Below are 21,244 nucleotides of genomic sequence, written 5' to 3'. Positions count from 1 at the left end.
AGGAACTAAATAGTAAATCGGCCGCACAATTTAGCAAATCAAAGGAACTAAATAGTAAATCGTGCACACAATTTAGCAAATCGAGGGAACGAAATGGTAAATCGCGTGCATGATTTAGCAAATCGAGGGAACTAAATAGTAAATCGGCCACACAATTTAGCAAATCGAGGGAATGAAATTGTAAATTGTGCACACAATTTAGCAAATCGAGGGAATGAAATTGTAAATTGTGCACACAATTTAGCAAATCGAGGGAACTAAATAGTAAATCGGCCACACAATTTAGCAAATCGAGGGAACAAAATAGTAAATCGTGCGCACAATTTAGCAAATCAAAGGAACTAAATAGTAAATCGGCCGCACAATTTAGCAAATCGAAGGAACGAAACAGTAAAACTTACACACAATTTAGCAAATCAAAGGAACTAAATAGTAAATCGGCCACACAATTTAGCAAATCGAGGGAACAAAATAGTAAATCGGCCACACAATTTAGCAAATCGAGGGAACAAAATAGTAAATTGTGCGCACAATTTAGCAAATCAAAGGAACTAAATAGTAAATCGGCCGCACAATTTAGCAAATCGAAGGAACGAAACAGTAAAACTTACACACAATTTAGCAAATCAAAGGAACTAAATAGTAAATCGGCCACACAATTTAGCAAATCGAGGGAATGAAATTGTAAATTGTGCACACAATTTAGCAAATCGAGGGAACTAAATAGTAAATCGGCCACACAATTTAGCAAATCGAGGGAACAAAATAGTAAATCGTGCGCACAATTTAGCAAATCAAAGGAACTAAATAGTAAATCGGCCGCACAATTTAGCAAATCGAAGGAACGAAACAGTAAAACTTACACACAATTTAGCAAATCAAAGGAACTAAATAGTAAATCGGCCACACAATTTAGCAAATCGAGGGAATGAAATTGTAAATTGTGCACACAATTTAGCAAATCGAGGGAACTAAATAGTAAATCGGCCACACAATTTAGCAAATCGAGGGAACTAAATAGTAAATCGTGCGCACAATTTAGCAAATCAAAGGAACTAAATAGTAAATCGGCCACACAATTTAGCAAATCGAGGGAACTAAATAGTAAATCGTGCGCACAATTTAGCAAATCAAAGGAACTAAATAGTAAATCGGCCGCACAAATTAGCAAATCGAAGGAACGAAACAGTAAAACTTGCGCACAATTTAGCAAATCAAAGGAACTAAATAGTAAATCGGCCGCACAATTTAGCAAATCGAGGGAACAAAATAGTAAATCGTGCGCACAATTTAGCAAGTCAAAGGAACTAAATAGTAAAACTTGCGCACAATTTAGTAAATCGAAGGAACTAAATATTAAATGGTGTGCACAATTTAGCAAATCAAGGGAACTTGCATGTCATGTGCGGGGCTCCGTAGAACATTATCAAAAGGTTCTTTGAACACATTTTTGTTAGCTGGGTATTGGCCACTTTACATAGTCTCTTCCTGTCTAAGTGGGCGGTTCCTGTCTGAAATAAGATGAAATATGGGCCAGATAAAGATCTGGTTATGGGGAATGACTGTAAATGTCTTTACTGCAGTATTTGAAAACTTCACCCATACATATCTCTTATGTAAGATCACATGTTATTATGCAACGCTCTACAAGACTCGTGTAAGTCAGAGCTTCTTAAACACGTTTGGGATCATCTTATATCGCTTGTCAAGTAACATGCTGCGACATTGACTGAGGTTTATTTTTGAAAGGTTTCTAAATGCAGAGTGCCAATGCTAATGCTAATGAGCCAATGCTAAAGGTCCTCTCAAAATAAGGTGAGCAGATTTTTAAAATGGAAACCGGACATTTCCTATAGTTCAGTGGACAAAATATAATTGAAATCACTTGGTATTATATATAGATTAAAAACATTAATAACATTCTTATTATTATTTCTGAAAGTTGCCTGTTTTAAAATGTTTTTTCTTGGTTATATGAACATTACGGGAACATTACGTTTTATAATTTTTCAAACATTATGTGAACGTTACTTTTGAATGTTCTCTGAACATTCTAAAAAAGTAGTAACATTTAAAAAAAAAAACGTTAAATGAACGTCTGAACGTCCAAATAAAGGAAAAATATGCCATATTTTAGTATTAAAAAAAAAAAAAAAAGTATAATGTTTTTGTGCTAACGTTTTGAGACTTATTAAGACCTTATTAAAGATCAGATAACTCTGGTAACCAGCAGGTTACATTGGTCAGGCTTTTTTTGCTGGCTATTTTCATCAACGCACTGTAAATCATCTAATTCACTCTCAGCTGTAGCTGTAGACAAGATGAATCTTCAGAATCGGTTATTGGTGGTTGGGTCACTCGACACCAGCCTCCTGCGGCTCACCGAACAGAAATAACTGTCTGACATGAGCAGCAGAGAATGAATGAGAGATGCGGGTCGAGCGCTGGCCGAACGCCGCTCAGGTGACCGTTAGTGCTAAAGGTGTGCGTTCGTCGTTTCCTCCTGCTGCGGCGGGTCAGTAGGACTGCAGCCGCTCACAGCTGACTGCTGTCAGTCACACACACACATGCTTTAACCCCTCAGTGAACAGCAGACATGAGCCGTCGAGCTAAATATAGCCATATAGTTCATGTGCGATGTGTGCGGTGTAGCATGTCACAGACACCAGCTCTGGCCTGAGAAATCCTGCCGTCCCGACACCGTGTTCGCCAGCACATGCTTTGATAAGATCCTCTAAAGGGTTTCTGGAAGTACCACATTAGCTATATATATATAATAACTAGCACTTTTCTAACATCTGCATTTCAGTAACTCCATTAGGATTGGCTGAAATTTCCATCACCTAATTAATATTCATGAGCCAAGCTGATAAATTCCATTACACGGTCCCTCCCACTTTTCAGATCACAGGGAACAAACACTCACATAAACAGTATGATGCCGGTGTTGGCCATGGCGAAGGACAGTCCCAGAATTCCACTGCCCATGATGGCATTACTGAGGTTAAAGACAGACATCCCAAATGACGCGTGACCCGGGTGCTGCGAAAGAGGGCGAGAGAGGGTTAATCCACAGCTCAAGAGAGAGTATGAATATGCTAATGTGTTTCAGAAATAGAATATTACATATTCTTCATGATATTCCTCATATTTCTTCTTCTTCATCATGCCATTGGTGAGAAACTTCTGACTCTCTGCGTCGTCTTCATCCAGAAACTGGCTGTAATCGAAAACACAAACACATGATTTCATTCACCAGCATTTCACAGGTTCTCATTTCTTTGCTGTTACATGAGTTTGTTCACATATTGTCATCATTTCCTATCAGACTGTGCGTCACAATGTTCTACATCTGGACATTAAACAGCGTCAGGGTTAAACACACACGACAGCGACTCTGACCTGTTGATAGTGGCTTTCTCCGAATCGATGGGCTCCATGTAGCGATCATCCACGCTGCTCTCATCGTCCGCCTCCGTGTTCACGTTCTTCAGCTCCATACGGTCCATGTCTACAGCCGTGAGGAAGGATTTAGTCTCAGGGAAAAGAACTGGAAACACAACCGGAGAAGATTGGTTAGAGCTGGAATCTACATAAAAAATCTGGCTAACAAAAATATACGTTTTGCTAACGTTCCCGTTAAGTTATTTAAGAAAACGTTATTTGTGAATGTTCTCTGAACAGTTTTTTTTATAAATAACGATATATAAATAATGTTTTTGTGCTAACGTTTTGAGAACATTATTACCGGATAACTTTGAACGAACGTTCTATTAATGTTACTGGAAGAACGTTTCTTCATAACTTTGAGAGAACTTTGCCAGAACGTTCTGAGAATGTTAGCTGGGAAGAAGCTCAAATATAAGATCATTCTCATGACATTTTAAGTCATAAAGAATGAGTAAATGTGCCTAAACTCTGGTAGGTTAACTATTCCTTAGTTTATGACAAGTGACCATGAACCGATCCTGCTAAACAAGTCAATATAACAACATTCAGAGCCAAATGTATTGACTGAGCCCCTGTGATAAATCAATCCCTATAAACTCAACACAACATAGATCTGACCTGTTCCAAGTTTCACCACGGTAAAACACATCCTGATGTTTTTTTCCAACTGTTTCAAGGTTGGTTGGATTTAAATTTATTTCCATAACAGCTTCACAGACTGATTCAACAAACAACACAACATTTATCAATCAGAAAAAAAGACTACAAAATATGTATAGTTTTCAATGTTTTTGTGATAAAAATTGGGTCCATTGCACAAAATAAGTGCTGGGCAGACCAAAAACATGTTCTTCCAAAAACGGCTAAATAAACCCATACATTTGGTCAATTTTTCCATTTTTATGGACACAACAGTGGATATGGATAGATACGTTCTTTGCCAGGCACAATAATCCTGGAATAATAGCAGTACACAAATTGGCCTGTTGGCGGGTTTGAACCTACAGTCTTCAGTTAGCAGCTCAGATCTTTACCCACTAGCCCACTGATATGTTATCACTGCGATCGCACACGCCACTGTTGCTCGATTCAGGATTTATTCCCTGTTGAGTGTTGCTGTAGCTCTCAGTGTTTTGCTCCAGGTCCACATAAAGGATGTGTTTGTTCAATGTTTGGGTTGAGGACTCATGTATCTGTGCGTCTGATCCGCTCCATGACGCACAAGCTCTGGAATCAGCCGCGTTTAGCGCCGGTCCAGCACACACCTGTTATGAGCGCACAACACTCACTGGCCTCAGGTCAGCTATTTCCAGCCCATGTTAGGCACAAACCGTTCTAAAAACCATTTCCAATGAGACGGAGAGCATTACATAAGACTCCGATGAGCCAAAACACAGCCAAACCATTCTTGCACCCAATTACCCACAATCCCACCAACACAAAGCCCTCATTGATACGATTCATAAATGTGGCCAGAGAGACTGAGAACTATAGACTCATGGAAAGCTGAAAATGTTCCACAGGTCTCATTCCAGTGCTGGGAAGCTTCTCTTGCACACAGATGTGTTACGTTTGCTGGATTCACATATGAGAACAGTTTTACATTGAGTTAACAGTTTTTAATGTGTACCGAGCTGCACCGCAAGACATATAGACTGTGGCTTATTGCTTTTATAAAATATTGGCAACAGCAATAATAAGTTTAAACACTTCTGCAATGTAATATACTTCAATAATCCAACTGTCATTGTTTATAGTTGACCAGCTGACAGGGAATGTTCTCAGAACGTTCTGGCAAGGTTCACTCAATGTTATGAGCAAACATCCTTCCAGTAACTTTAATAGAATGTCCATCTCGTCTTTAAATGATTAGTTCACTCTGAAATGAAAATTACCCTAAAGCCATCCTAGGTGTATATGACTCTTCTTTCTGATGAACACAATCTGAGTTACATTAATAAATATCCTGACGCATCCGAGCTTTATAATGGCAGTGAACGGGACCAACAAGTATGAAGCTCAAGAAAGTGCATCCATCCATCATAAACTGGGGGGTTAAAAAAGGCCTTCTGAAGCAAAGCGATGCATTTGTGTAAGAAAAATATCCATATTTAACAAGTTATGAAGTAACATATCTAGCTTCCACCAGACCGCCTTCTGTATTCAAGTTAGGAAGAAAGCGTAACTGACGCCACGTAAGTTGAATACGGAAGGCATAGGACGTAGCGTAAGCCTTTTGATCAGCAAGAGGCATTACACTTTCTTCGTGAGTTGAATACGGAAGATGGAAGCTAATTATTTTATTTAAAACGTATTAAATATGGATATTTTTCTTACACAAATGCACCGCTTCGCTTCAGAAGGCCTTTATTAACTCCCCAGAGCCGTGTGGAGTACGTTTATGGATGGATACACTTTCTTGAGCTTCATACTCGATGGTCCCGTTCACTGCCATTATAAAGCTTGGATGCATCTTGACATTTATTAATATATCTCCAATTGTGTTCATCAGAAAGAAGAAGGTCAAATACACCTAGGATGGCTTGAGGGTGAGTAAAGCTTGGGGTAATTTTCATTTCAAAGTGAACTAATCACTAATAATGTTCTCAAAACTCGTTTTTTTCGGAACTTTTAGTTGCACTTTCGTGTAACGTATTTTAAATGTTACTACTTGTTTCAGAACATTCAGAGAACATTCAAATGTAACGTTCCCATAATGTTTGAACAATGATACAATAGAACGTTCCCTTAACGTTCGCATAACCAAGAGAAAAAGTTTTTAAAAATCTAAAAACATTCAGAAACAACGTTTTCATAGCTTAATGGGAAAGTTAGCAAAACGTTCTTAAAATATATTTTTGTTAGCTGAGGTTGCAACTCGGTGCATTAATATAGAATAAGCGTCACAGGAGTGCGTTTATCTGCATTTTACAACAACGCAGCTCATCCAATCAGAAATTAAGAGTCTGAACTGTCAGTTTTATAATCTTAGGGTGTGTTCACACTTGTAGTTCGGTTCACTTGGTTCATTTGGTCTGGACCAAAAAAAACATTTAGTCCTGGTCCAGACTGGCGTTTTTATCACCGAACCTAAACAGAACCTTTTAGCGTCTCATCTTCCTGTTTTTAATTTGTTTGTTTGCATGTCTTTGGTCCGTGTTACGTTCATATATCATTCGAAAAGCACCAGTGTTTGTTTGGAAGCGGACCGAGACCCATTTTTTCAGCGGCCTCGGTCTGCTTGTTTGGTGCACACCAGGGTTCAGATGGCAGCGTTCACACATGTTCAAATGAACTGCACTAACAGATCAATCGCACCAGGGTTCATTTTAATCGAACCAAGCATGCGATGTGTGAACACACCCTTACTTTTTACTGTTTTGAGTTTCATATCATGAAGCTGTTTTTATTCATTCATTTCATATGAATAATCTGATACTTTCACAGAGTTCCAAATAGAATTAATGAAGCACCTTTTGCTTGTAAAGAATTTCAATTACTGGATTATCAAAAACAGGCACTGCCAGATACATATTTATATTAACATATTGCTCTATATTAACATATTCCTCATTTGTAAGTCGCTTTGGATAAAAGCTTCTGCTAAACGAATAAACAGTAATGTAAATAACATTACCATGATATAAACTTACTATGATAGAAGATTTGTTCCCTAATCCCTATAGTCTGAACTAAGCATTTAAATACTACTTCAGCTGTCAAGAATAAGCAATGTTTAACAATGTCTTGTAAAACCAGTCTAACCAGTGAGAAAGTCAAACAGACCCCAAAAAAAACACTAACTACTGCAACACAACCACTCCTTAAAAACACTGAGATCTGACAGGCTTATAACACACAACTTTATTTGCATCTCAACACAATAAAACTCTTTTAGATTTACAACCAGAAGCAGAACTAGAACAACAGAAGATGACATACCTCAATTGTTTGTCCTTGACAGCAAAGAAATTAAAAAGAGAACAAGAGATGTTTCTCCCATAATCTCATGCATCACCTCTAGATCTTGAGCAGCACTTTGAAGTAACAACAAAATAAGCAGCAAGTAAACTACACCATTTAAACCAGACTGTTAACATGCAGTCCAAGTGTAACCTGTGTGGAGCGGCTTTAAACTGGTTTACACTTTGGAAGTTCATTGGAGTAGTTCATTATTTCAGTCTTTCTATTTCAAAATTGACTTCCATTATTTAATTAACTGCCATTTCTATGAAATTAAATGTGAAATTTACTAGAAATTTCTGAGTGAAAATTGTTCCTACACCAAATTTTTCCCAGTGTAGTTGTTGACAAGCTGTTCTGGCGAATTTCTCCAAGCAGCTGGAGTTGACCTGAGCATTTTACGACACGAGAAACACTCGCTCTTCAAAGAGAATGTCTGTGTTTGTGCATTCTTCAACTAGCCGGCTGGAGCTGACACAGACCACACACACACACACACACACCCAGCAATAAAACCCCAGCAATGAGCAACCAAATGCAAAAACACACACTTTTAATAGATCTCCTCTGACTTTAACCCGGTTATAATCTATTAATGGTGGTCTGGTTACTCACAATGAGAGCTGGTCAGACGCTGGACACTTGATGTGATGTCAGAACAAGGATGAGCTTCGTTTTTAGCTCTGGAGGTGAGTGGCAGCTTTAAAGAGCATAGGGAGGGCCCACGTTAGCCAATCAGGACGCTCCAATTGTCAAGTACTCCTTGTGAAGCTCCGCCCCCCTCTCCCCTCCACCTGCGTCACTGAAGGGCACACGGGCTTCCAGAAATGAGTTTGAGATAAGGCGGCGCGTTGCATCAACTTCTGTTTGCACTGGGGCAAGAATCTGGGGTCGCTCGTCCTCACGGACGCAGATATTGAAGACTCGCTCTGGAACGCCAACCAGCAGCCGCCAGTCTGCATTTGCTACTGATGGCGTGTGCAAACACACATAAAAACCCACACATTCAGGGGTCATTGATCAAAAACTCAGAGATGAACAGAAACTTCATTCAACTAGGATCAGAAACTCTGAAGCCACAACCAGACTGACTGTTGGCAGGTATCGGCCACTTAAAAGATTAAAAATTTAGTAAATTTAGTAAATATTGCATAAAACAAACCATTTTTTTTGTAATGTAGTTCTAGATATATCAGATACCAGCACTCTAGATCTCTAGATATCAATATTGGCCATTAAAAGATCCATTAAAATACTGACCGCCAATATACATCGAAGTTGTAAAGATTAGCCAACTGGAGTACGTTTTATAAGAATTTTCTACTTTTTTTCCTACTTCAAGTTTAATTCAGTGTTACTTCCCTTTTCTTTGCAATTGTTTGTGAAATTGACCAGCAATTTCTGAGCGAAAATTGTTTCTTGCACCAAATTTTTCCAGTGTAGAACTAGTCTTTTAACAGCTGCTCTTATCCAAAGTGGTAAACTTATAACTAAATCATGGCTAAATCACCAGTCAAATCACCTTTATTTATATAGCGCTTTAGACAAAAGACCTTCTGACTACCAGTCTTGAGTTTTAACCAATGCAGCACATCACCCTAGACAAATAATCCCAGTGCACCAATCCAACCATCCAATATGACGCATTTTGCTACCCACAAAAAAAAAAGGACAAATTATTGGCATTCAGCTGATTCACCCACAAGTAAGAGTCCAATAATCAATCAACTGCGTCTGAATGTCGTCACATATTATTGACTAGTCTTAGTAAAAAGTCAATTCTTACTGTCTTGATGCAGGTGCTCCAATCTCAAGGAGAAAGAGTCTTCCTGTGCCGAGAGGCCTTTCCTTATACGGAGACACTTCAACACTCTCAACACCACCAGCCAATCAGCAGCTCTGGCTCAAGGGTCAAACACACAACGCTCCACAGAAACACAACACCTCAACATCACACTCAGTATTATAATGTAATAATAAAAACTTGGTTTCCAACCTTGTTTCTGGAGGCACACCAACAGTACAGTCTTTAAACTCTTCCTAATGGAGCTTTTTGTAAATCTAGCAAAGTTTTACAAAGTTTCTGACATCTTTTTTTTTCTGACCAACAAAATCCATTTTTTACTCTTTAGAAAAGTCTTATGTAACAATGCTATTGTTGATTTACTTCTTTTGCAATTGAGATGGCAAAAAAATTGGTTCCATTCACCTCTACAGAAGTTTGCCCAACAATAGCTGGGTTTCCATCCAAACGTGAAGCGAATCTTTTCAAAGCTTGCAAAAAATTAAAAAACAAAAAAACAAATGTGAATTAGGTGCATGTCCATCAAGTTGTTCGAGCAGATGACAGTGGTACTGGTAACCTAGTAACCAACAGTAAATAAAACACCATCAGTGAAAACAGCCGATTAGTCACGTGGGTTTAATGTTCGCTGCGTCAGAATTTATTCGGCAAATGCGTTTCCATCTCCCGTTATTCGCATTATCTATTTTTCGCACAATTCAAAAACCACCTCAAGCGAGCGTAAAAACAAGATTTTTTTGCGATTTAAGGCATTTTTCCCCCCTGAAATATTGATGTTTCCATCACTCATTTCTGATGCGATACTTCAAAATGCGCATAAACCGGGTGATGTAAACATAACTTATGACGGCTTCCACTTCTGATAACCCTGAAATGTGAAAAACGTCCATCAAACACATGTGATTCAACTCATCAGCTCATTAGTAGAGACTCCAAGACCCGAAATAGACGAGTCAGATAAGGGAGACATCCAAATTGTGTACTGCTGGTGTGCTTCCAGGAATAGGGTTGGGAAACACGGCCCTGAACACTCATGGTGGCTTCTGGGACACACTATCTTAGAGCACCATGCAATAGAAACAAAGTTGCCATAGAAACAGAGGAATGATGCGAGAGATGCCACACTGGGGAGCAACATTCCACACTCCCGCCCGAAACCACCAAGCAAAAACAGGACAAACTGTCCCAAACAACATATGATTTTTTTCGGTGAGATTCAGTTCTCAAACCTATGCAATGAACCTACACGGTCTCAGTGCTATTATTTCACCGAGCTCTTGCAGCAGGACTCATGTTCTCCTGCAGCTCTAAGATTATCCAGCCCGACCCTGCGTACGGCTCTAGATTACATTACACAAATATATCAAGCAGCAGAGAGACAGACGGCAGGAACCTCCACCAGTGCTTCACCTTTACTCCATAAAATCTGAAACCTGACTCTCGTACTTATATTTTCAACATCATATTTATTTAATCAATATTTATTGATTTGTGAATGACAGTGAAGTGATGTAACTGACGCTGACAGGTTACATGATGATGACAACATGGTGAATGAATTTAATAGGTGCATATTACATTCAATATAGAACATACTTTTTTTTTAGCAGTCACAAAGAAAGTATTTATTATATGTAAGTACCTGCTCAAGAGAGTATGTGATTTCAGACACAGCCCCAGTTATGTTTCAACACAAATGTGAATCTGGACCACAAAACCAGTCATAAGGGTCAATTTCATCATCTGAAAGCTGAATAAATAAGCTTTCCGTTGATGTGTGGTTTGTTAGGATAGGACAATATTTGGCCGAGATACAACTATTTGAAAATCTGGAATCTGAGGGTGCAAAAAAAATCAAAATATTGAGAAAATATTGTCCAAATGAAGTCCTTAGCAATGCATATCCACTCACAAAAATACATTTTGGATATATTTACGGTAGGAAATGTACTAAATATCTTCATGGAACATGATCTTTACTTAATATCCTAATGATTTATGGCATAAAAGAAAAATCAATCATTTTTCATATACCCGTGTGACTTATGACTGGTTTTGTGGTCCAGGGTCACAAATGCTAAATAAATTTGTTGATGCATTGATGCATTACATTATATAGTCAAAAATGAATGACCAACTTTTGCCTGATTAGACAAATTCAGGGATAATCCATGAAAAAGAACTAAATTCAGTACTCACAAGCGTCTGAGTACTGAATTGAGTTCTCTTTCGCATCTTGTGCTTCAACGGAAAAATACACACAACAAAAATATGTCAAAATCCTTAGCGTTGAGCTCTGGACTGTAAGGCATGAGTATATGAAGATACTGAAAGATGAGCATCACAGTTTTCTGTAAAGCTGCTTTAAAACAATGTGTATTGTGAAAAACACTAAATAAATTTGACTTTTTTTAAATATGTTTTTGACAAACTTCAAAATAATGAAACATCTAGTTGTTTTCTTAAAAGTTAAACCACCATTATCAATGAACTCAAAATCAGATGAAAAAGCATTACAATCCTAAATCAATATATAAATGTTAGTGCAAATTTGAGCTGTTGGTGGCGCTAGACAGTTTCAGATAAAGACCCCAAATTTGCCAGTAAAGCAGATGAGACGTTCCTCCATCAGTGTGGCAATTTTCACATCTTTTCATACAGTCTCTGGACTGCAATGGATTACCAACCAGCAAAATGGAATAAAAAAAGAAAGTAAAAGAAAATATATCGTTACAGACCTTTGGTGCTCTACAAAAACTGCTCTCCAAATATAAAATGAATAGCAAGTAAAAAAGCCTGACAAAGAGTTTCAAAAGTCTATTTTCTAGTTGTCATGTCCTTGGTTTCATCTCTCTGCCCAACATCTTATCAGTCTATTGATTTGCTCATTGCTTGTGACATCTGTGACGGACACAGCAGAACACATAATGGACTGACCTGAGCTGCTCGTGCTGAAAATAACGAAAGATGAGGTTGAATGACGACAGAAATCCGATTCTTTACAGAAGTTGAAAAAGAATCCGAGCATACTGTTCACATAATGAAAGTATTCAACTTCCGCTTGTTGAGGAGAGTGAGATGTTACTTTTCTTTACTAAGTGATCAGATGCATGATTTTTTCCATGCAGAACCAAACCATATTGTGAGGATCGACTCTTTTCATGCAAAGCAGTGAGAAATCACCTGGGAACCACCTAGAACACCCTAGCATTGTGCTAACAACCACTAAATAACCATATATATTAACGTCCTGGCAACCAACCAGAACACTGTAGGGTTGTGGTGAGGTTTTCATGGGCAGTCATGTGTCATAACAACACCTTATGATCAGAATTATCAAATTTGATCATAACGTCCATTTTTAAGCTGCTAATTAGGCGACATTGGAACGGTGAAATTCTGTGCGTTTCTGATCTGGCCCGGTATGACAGGAACATTGTGTTTGTTCTCTGAGGTTATTTCAGTCTTTGAGTTTGTGCCAAAATTACAGTTGGGTCCAAGAACCAGCTATTATTGTGAACCGCTTTCATTATTGGAAAAATACTGAACTCAATGACTGCCATGACAATAAACCATTCATTATTTGAATTTTCAACAAATGCAACTACATTGCAAATGTTGTGATATAAATTACCATATTTTCTGGAATAAAATTAGATTTTATCATCTGAAAAGTGCTGCGAGATTCCAAGGTGACTAATATTACGCAATTAATGTCAAGCAAGCAAAACGTGCAAAGTTTAAGTTGAAACACTAAAATTATTACATAAAACTAAAACTGAAATTTAAATGTCAATATTTAAAAAAAAACTAATAACATGACAAAATATAATGAAATGATGAATCATAAAAAAGCTAATTATAAAAAATGATAAAAACTAAAACAACACTGACGCACACAATTGAATTTTAATTTGTAGTTTTTTTGCATTTCCAAGACGACAGTAGTTTCAGTTTTGCTTTAAACAAATTTGTTTAGGCTTGGTGTTTATAATAAATGTTGTTTATAATGAATGCCATGATTATTTATGTTTGTTTTATACTTACATTTTTAATTTCTGTTCTGAACACATCAGATGTAAAACATTTGTTGTGGAGGGGAAATAAAACACATTTATAGTGTTTCTAATGTTTAGTTTTACTTGTATGTAAATGTAATCTGATGCAACTTACCTGTGTTTTTGTGTGTGCGTGACTCACAGTCATGTGTGACTTATTTTCTGGAAAATACAGTCATTCAGAATGTGATATAAGATACTGCCTCCATCTCACAGCGTTATGTTTTGTGTACATTATCTGAAATGACTGACGGCTATCCTTCATCTCTGACTGAAACCTAACAAGCAGGTTGCTACAGTTCACAGAATCATGACATTGTGTAAGTGAACATTTACTTTCACCAATTGTACTATGCTGGGCCTCAAACAAACTGGTGTAAAAGTCCAAAAAGTTCAGAAATATGACTACTTGACGGATATATTGCATAGTCAGTTCTTTGATGATCATAAACTGTTTTTTTGCCATCTAAAGGTCCAAAACCTTTCAAGATAATGACAACAAACACATCTATGTTAGTGTTAGTATGTTAACCTATATATGCAACTGAAGAGCTTTCATTAGGTGTTAAAGTGTAAAATACATGCAATGCCAGAAATTCATTGTTGATCATGAATTATTAAAGGTCCAATCACTGTGGAAGAGCAATGCATGTGTGTGAATGAGTATTGGTGGGCGGATCACACATTACAGAATGTTCTGGATTAGCATAAACTCAATACAACTGCAGCACATGGAGTCTAAGATCACTCTTTGGCATTCTTACTTTACCGTTTATTGTTAAAACATAGTTTGCAAAAAGTTTTAAACATAGTTTTATGCAGTGGACTTGCTTAAAAAAAACGCCCATAAATACTCATCAGCATAAAAATGAATAGGTGGAATAAGAACAATATTTTTCTGTGGAAACAAATGCATAGGTTCCTCCTCTAAAGCTCCAGTTTAGATGCTGCTTCCTCATTGCACTCATGCACAAACAACGAGATGCATCAAACAAACGTTTATTCCTGACACAAACGTCGTAAAATTATGTATAAAACATTTTATGCTGTTAAACACTTAACTGAGCTTTTGTGTGCATGCTTTAATGCTGCTGCAGGTTTGTTGATTGACTGATGCACGAGCTCTGCGCGCGCCAAACAACCGCTTTGTGTGCGCGAAACCAAAACAATACTGTTCATCAAAAGACTCAGTTTAAAGCCCAGTGTTTTTTCCCCGGAAATGTATGGTTCAAATACGGTCTATAATGTTTAAAACGTGTTGCTTTAACGTTTGCAAGCGCCTATGGAAACAGCTTCATTAACTTAAGTAGGTGATTAGCGCGAAATATTACACGCAAACGTTACTTTTGTCGTTAGGAGCCTTGAAACAATTTTTTAAAACTTTAATATAATCTTTAAAGTGCTCATTCTATGAATTAAAAACAATTCAGAGCCGTTTCTTTTACATCCAGTGATGCTTTTAAGTTGATCTTGCCTAAACGGACTAGTGATGTTGCAAAGGTGCAACATCATCAATCTTTCACTTTCATTCTGGTAATAAATGTGTGTCTGTGTGTGTATGAACCCACCTGGATCCTGAAGGAATCAGCGCAAATCTCGCAGGATGAAGAGAAACTGGCGTCGCTCCTGAAGATCAAACCCGTTTTACTGGGAGGAGCGCGTGGAAATTTCCACCATGTGATGGCAAACCCTCCACGAGCATCAAATTACACCAACAACACACACAGTAATGGACGGGGGTCTCTTCTAGAGAAGGACATCATGAGGGGCTACACGAGTGAACGTGAGATCGTGCTGGTCCTAGAAGCAGTTTGGGGTGTTTTTGTTCTTTATTTTATTTTATTTTATTTTATTTTATTTTATTTTATTTTATCTGACTTCGAATTTCGTTTTTTATTTTATTTTATGTAACATTGCTTTTAATTTAACTTTGCTTTAATTTTTTATTGTATTATTTGATTTTAGTTTATTTTATACATAACTATAATGTCCCCATTTTTATTTTTATTACAGTCCCAGCTAACAGGGAACGTTCTGGAAAGGTTCTCTCAAAGTTATAAACAAACGTCAATAGAACGTTCGTTCAAAGTTATCCGGTCTTTAATGGGTTAGTTCACCCAAAAATGAAAATTTTGTCATTAATTACTCACCCTCATGCCGTTCCACACCCGTAAGACGTTTGTTAATCTTTGGAACACAAATTAAGATATTTTTGATGAAATCCGATGGCTCTGTGAGGCCTGCATATGGAGCAATGACATTTCCTCTCTCAAGATCCATTAATGTACTAAAAACATATTTAAATCAGTTCATGTGAGTACAGTGGTTCAATATTAATATTATAAAGCCACGAGAATATTTTTGGTGCGCCAAAAAAACAAAATAACGACTTATTTAGTGATGGCCGATTTCAAAACACTGCTTCAGGAAGCTTCGGAGCGTTATGAATCTTTTGTGTCGAATCAGCGGTTCGGAGCGCCAAAGTCACGTGATTTCAGCAGTTTGGCGGTTTGACACGTGATCGAATCATGATTCGACACGCTGAGTGTTTTGAAATCAGCCGTCACTAAATAAGTCGTTATTTCGTTTTTTTGGTGCACCAAAAATATTCTCGTGGCTTTATAATATTAATATTGAACCACTGTACTCACATGAACTGATTTAAATATGTTTTTAGTACATTAATGGATCTTGAGAGAGGAAATGTCATTGCTGGCTATGCAGGCCTCATCGGATTTCAACAAAAATAGCTTAATTTGTGTTCTGAAGATTAACGAAGGTCTTACGGGTGTGGAACGGCATGAGGGTGAGTAATAAATGACAGAATTTTCATTTTTGGGTGAACTAACCCTTTAAAGGTAGGCAATGTTTTTCATAAACACTTTTTGTTATACTGGTTGAAACTTTCTTTGCAATCAGTAATAAAAGTGGTCCAAATATTTTAAAAAGGCGGAAGTGGTGGAAGTCTCAGGACCAAAAAATGTTCATCTAATCATTGCATTCGGTCTAAATGCAACAGGATGTCCTACCTGCATGTCAACCTATGTATTTGCATACTTCTGCGCAGACATCACACGTCATCAGCACGTTCCATATATTTGATGCAGAGTTGTAGACAGACAGTCACAGAGCACCACAAACAAACAGCAGCCATTTTACAGTTCCTCCTGAACCAAAACAACGAGATTATGCTGCGTTCATAACCGTATTACAAGATGGCAACCTGTGACGTTCTACCCGGAGCTGTTCACGTTCTCAGACTCAGATTTATGCGTTTTTATGTCCACACTATCAATGCTGAAATGAATCTGCAGAAGTCAGGTCACCATCTCTCGTGACGCTTTGCAGACTCTGCTCTGCATGTGTTTTGGAGGAGGTGTGGCTTTGGAGACACTCTGAAGGGAAGATATGCTTTTAAAGCTAGCTTGCTTTATTGCTAGCCTCTCCGAAATTGCCTACCATACCTTTAATAATGTTATCAAAACGCTAGCATAAAAACATTATTTATACATCGTTCATGGAACATTTTTTTCGGAAAAGTTTTAGTTCGTCTAAATGTTACTCTGTTTCAGAATGTTCAGAGAACATTCAAATGTAACGTTCCTATAATCTTTGCAAAATGTTTAAATGGAATTTTCCCTTAATGTTCATGTAACAAAGAAAAAACAAAGAGAACATTCAGAAATAAAGTTTTCGTAACTTAATAGGAATGTTAGCAAAGCGCTCTTAGAACAAATTTTTGTTAGCTGGGGTACCTGCATTTTTTCCTGTTTAATTTTTTAGATGCTTTTGCAGTATTGTAGACAATGTATCATGCCAATAAGCACTTGATTTCTACTTTTATTCGTTATTTAGTTTGTTACTCTGCACAGCATTTTATCCATGTTGAGTCTCATCAGCAGCTTCTTGGAGTGCAGTAGTGGTGCCATATTCATAAATCACAAGGTTTTTGCAATCTTTTCTTAATTGTTGAGCATTTTAATCTGTTAATAGAAGGACATTTACACACTGCCAAGTGAATTCAGATGACTTTGCACATCTGTGAGTGAACAGATATCCCTGCCAGCCTCACTCATGTGAATACATGTGCATGTCCTTGAGCGAAATCAAACACACTCATCCAGATCGAGGTGCATGCAAAGCTTCTGCACGATCGAATGCAAAAATGGCAGAATTTAAATCATGCTAACGGATAGCTTTCTCACGGATTTTATTGACTCGTTGTAAATGCAAGGTGACGTTTGGTGCATTGCATTACGGGAAACAGTGTTTAATGCAGTGTGCTCTCTTTGCATACTGCACATTTTGGCAAATGCATGTCATGCAAGTTTTCAACACCGCACAGAATACATACTGCAAAAATGAAAGTACAGTAGTATGCTATTCCAAATGTGAACAATGACATTAATTCAGAGAGGTCTGTTCAGGTTAGTGGAAGGGTCAGTGTACAGCATACTGCAGGTATTTTTGGATGGCCAGTTCCATTAGCAAGTGACCCACATAGCAGAAATAGATCTTAAGCACATGCAGACAGTGGACTGACATACCTTGTTGTAAATTAGATTCGGTAAATCATCTAAAATTTGATTTTCATCAATGGAAGGTAGTCTGAACTGAGAACGAACCTCATGGCTGATTTGGATCACTCTACATAGGCAGCAACCGCTTGTGTCATACAACTTTTTATAACTTTGAGAGACGCTTGCCAGAAAGTTCTGAGAATGTTTAATGAGATTGAGCTAATTATATATTTTCATAGTTAGTTATTGGATTTATTTTCCATAGTAGTGGCAAAAACGTTCTTCCAGTAACATTAATTTAATGTTCGTTCAACATTATCTGGTCTTTACGGATCAAATCGTGCGCACGATTTAGCCAACTATTTTTTTCCTGCGTGTCATGTGGGGGGTCCGTAGGTATTTAATAATGTTCTCAAAACATTAGTTTAAAAATGTTATTTATCGTTCATCAAATGTTCATTTTTAAATGTTACTGCTTGTTTCAGAGAACATTCAAAAGTAATGTTCACATAATGTTTGCAAAATGGAATGTTCGCATAAAAATAATAAAACATTCAGAGAACATTTAAGAAAAAAAAAATTCATAACTTTTTGGGAACATTTGTCTTATATAAAGGATAGTTGCAATGCTGCCTTAGAAAGTATCTTAGAAGGCAACAAATGCCTTTTTTGTGAAAAGCATGCCTAAAAATAGGTTTTGCAGTGATAATTTTTTTCTTAATGTGAGGAACATTTTAATAATCTAAACAACCTTGTTCCACTAGAAAGAACCTTTTGTGCAATGAAAAGGTTCTTCATGGAATGCTAATAGAGAACTTTATTTTTAAGAGTGTATGATGTGTTACAGTGCTCTCTAGGTAGGCAGCGCACTTGGTTATTGGAACAGAGTCGGATGACTTTATGACCCTGCTCTCTAGTGTAATATTCTAAGTTTCACTAACAACCACAATATCATCATCAGTCTGTTCGAGGTTGTAGTACATTCTGTTCTAATGCTGCTGCTTTTACTGTGAAGAACCATCAATCACACCACTGACACGCTTTATATGAGTGAACGTGTGTGCTGATCTCACTGCACAGGTATGCACTCGTCTCAACACCCTTTATTCTGCACATTTTTCTGGAGTTCTTACAGAAAATGAGGTCAAAGTTTTGTGGGTCATTTTGTAAAGTCTCTCTTATATAATGAGATCAATCTTCAACTGGAGTCCTGATATTATTTACTAAAACAAACACTAGACAAATTATTTACTCTTTAGATACTTATATCATATGTCGGACTGAAATCAGCAGGATTTGAGAAAAGCATTTTTAGTGCTGTTGATTGCAAAGCGTTTTTATTATTATCATTATAATAGACCTGATGATGGTGTGAGTAATTTTCGCTTATGGTGATTTTATTTATTCACTGTTTCTGAACTTCCTGAAACGCCTCTATTGTAGTCTTGAGTTTTCTTCACAATATTTCTCATTTAAATAATTAATACGCAGAATAAAGGGGCGGGGCCTGGTTGAGTTAGTTAGTAGTGTGTTGAAACTGGCGTTCGGGACATTTCCCAAACACGTTTGAAGAGCTTGACCAAACACAACACACTGCTCCAGCCGACCAATCAGAGCACATTGTGCTTTTCAGAAGGAGGGGCTTCACAGAGACAGGAACTAAACAGAGTGTTACTGACAGACCGGGAAGAGAGGAGCTGCAACAATGGAGAATATGAGGAAAATAATGTGTTTTTGTGATGGAGCTGGTGGTTTGCACACATTGTCCAGACACGTTGAGCTGTAGTGCTCATGTTTGAACTGGCCTGTAATGTGTCTTGATCCCATTCCCACTTTCTCTAGCCAACATTTTATGTCAAAAAACTGTTAAAAATGTAACATGAGCCATATCAGTTCAGTCCTCTGGCACTTCAGCAATGATACACACTGCAAAAAATGTACCGCTATCTAAATATTCTTAAATCAAGATACAGTTACTGGAGAAGCAAAATGACTTCAGACCTTAAGTTTTTGTTTTAGGATTAGAATTAGAGTTAGGTAGTCTTGTTTTTAGCAAAAACTCACTTAATTTTGATACATTTTTCAGTAGACAAGACTTAATATCTTCAGTCACTTTGCTTCTCAAGTAATGTATTGATTTAAAGGATTAGTTCACGCATTACGTAATCACATTGGAAAGGTCATGCGTGATGTAGGCGAAAGTACCGCTGTACGGCGAAAAACTCCATCTCATTTTCTCCTCCAACTTCAAAATCACCCAACATCGTTGTTTAACCTTTTTTTGTAAAGGCTTTTTGACTTAGTCTTTGAACGTTTGCTTTGACACTGGATCGGTACGTCTGCCTACGTCACGCGTGATCTGAACATGATTACGTAATGAGTGGCCATCACAGACCAGTGCAAGACGAGCATTTGTGGTTAGAAACCTTCATTTTGGCTGAAGAAAGAGTAAATGAGTAAATTATCAGAAAATAAGTGAACTAATCCTTTAAGGATGTTTAAATATTTGTACTGGAAAATAAGTCAAAAATACTGAATAAGAGCATCATTTTTTTTTCTCTTCTCAGTATGATCTTTGTTTTTGATGTGATGCTTGATTGAATCAGTATGTGTGTGTTTGCAGGACAGTATGGAATGTGATCAGCAACATTCCCGCTGTGCAGGCGCTGTTTTTACTGTCCAGTGTGATTATTACTGGACATTCAGTCATCCAAACATCCAGCAGATTTGTGTTTGCCCATGCAAAACGTGCCATCAAGTTCCCAGCTAACAGGGAACGTTCTCAGAACGTTCTGGCAAGGTTCTCTCAAAGTTATGAACAAATGTTCTTCCAGTAACGTCAACAGAACGTTCGTTCAAAGTTATATTCGTCATTTCTATAATGTTTGCAAAATGATAAAATGGAATGTTCCATTTATATGCGTATAATGCATGTCAATGGGAACCTCATCTATAAGAGTCAAAAAAACAAAAAAAAACATGCACAGACAAATCCAAATTAAACCCTGCTGCTCATGACAACACATTAATGTCCTAAGACACGAAACAATCGGTTTGTGCGAGAAACCAAACAGTATTTATATAATTTTTTACCTCTAATACACCACTATGTCCAACTGCCTTGAGCATTCGGTGTGTGAGGTCTGAACGCGCTCTGATGCCGGAAGTGATCTCTTGCCCTATCCCTTTAAATCAAGATACATTTACTGGAGAATCAAAATGACTGAAGATATTAAGTCTTATTTACAGAAGAAATTAATCAAAATTAGTAAAGTATCTGGCAGTAAACTTAATTCAAAGGGAAAAGAAGATTATTTTTCTGACTCCATTGGCAGTTTTTTTTTTCCTTGTTTGAAGCTAAAACTCAGTTTGAGACTTTTTGCAGTGTAATTCAAGACCAGATTACATCATTTTTACTGCATTTGCATGGTTTTCCCTGCTGTCTGTGA

The 21,244-nt window shown here is 37.4% G+C and overlaps 1 protein-coding gene across 2 annotated transcripts in view; it reads right to left on the bottom strand.

Annotated features, from left to right (window-relative positions):
* The window catches only part of slc38a4 (solute carrier family 38 member 4), a 28,853-nt gene extending 13,866 nt beyond the window's left edge, over positions 1-14,987 (bottom strand). The window contains exons 1-4 of one of the 2 annotated variants that reach the window (XM_048154826.1): positions 14,844-14,987; positions 3,403-3,550; positions 3,127-3,220; positions 2,927-3,042 (exon numbers count right to left, since the gene is read on the bottom strand). In XM_048154826.1, coding sequence (XP_048010783.1) covers positions 2,927-3,042; positions 3,127-3,220; positions 3,403-3,509 — 317 coding nt within the window. In that variant the 5' untranslated portion in view covers positions 3,510-3,550; positions 14,844-14,987. Of the gene's footprint in view, positions 1-2,926; positions 3,043-3,126; positions 3,221-3,402; positions 3,551-8,028; positions 8,184-14,843 lie in introns of those variants that run through there. The other variant, XM_048154824.1, reaches the window with a different exon arrangement.
* Positions 14,988-21,244: the final 6,257 nt, after the last annotated feature.

The sequence above is a fragment of the Megalobrama amblycephala genome, linkage group LG14 (genome assembly GCF_018812025.1).
Source record: "Megalobrama amblycephala isolate DHTTF-2021 linkage group LG14, ASM1881202v1, whole genome shotgun sequence".
NCBI classification, from domain to species: domain Eukaryota; kingdom Metazoa; phylum Chordata; class Actinopteri; order Cypriniformes; family Xenocyprididae; genus Megalobrama; species Megalobrama amblycephala.
Note: the sequence above shows the minus strand (reverse complement) of the source record. Positions and strands in the feature narration are given on the sequence as shown.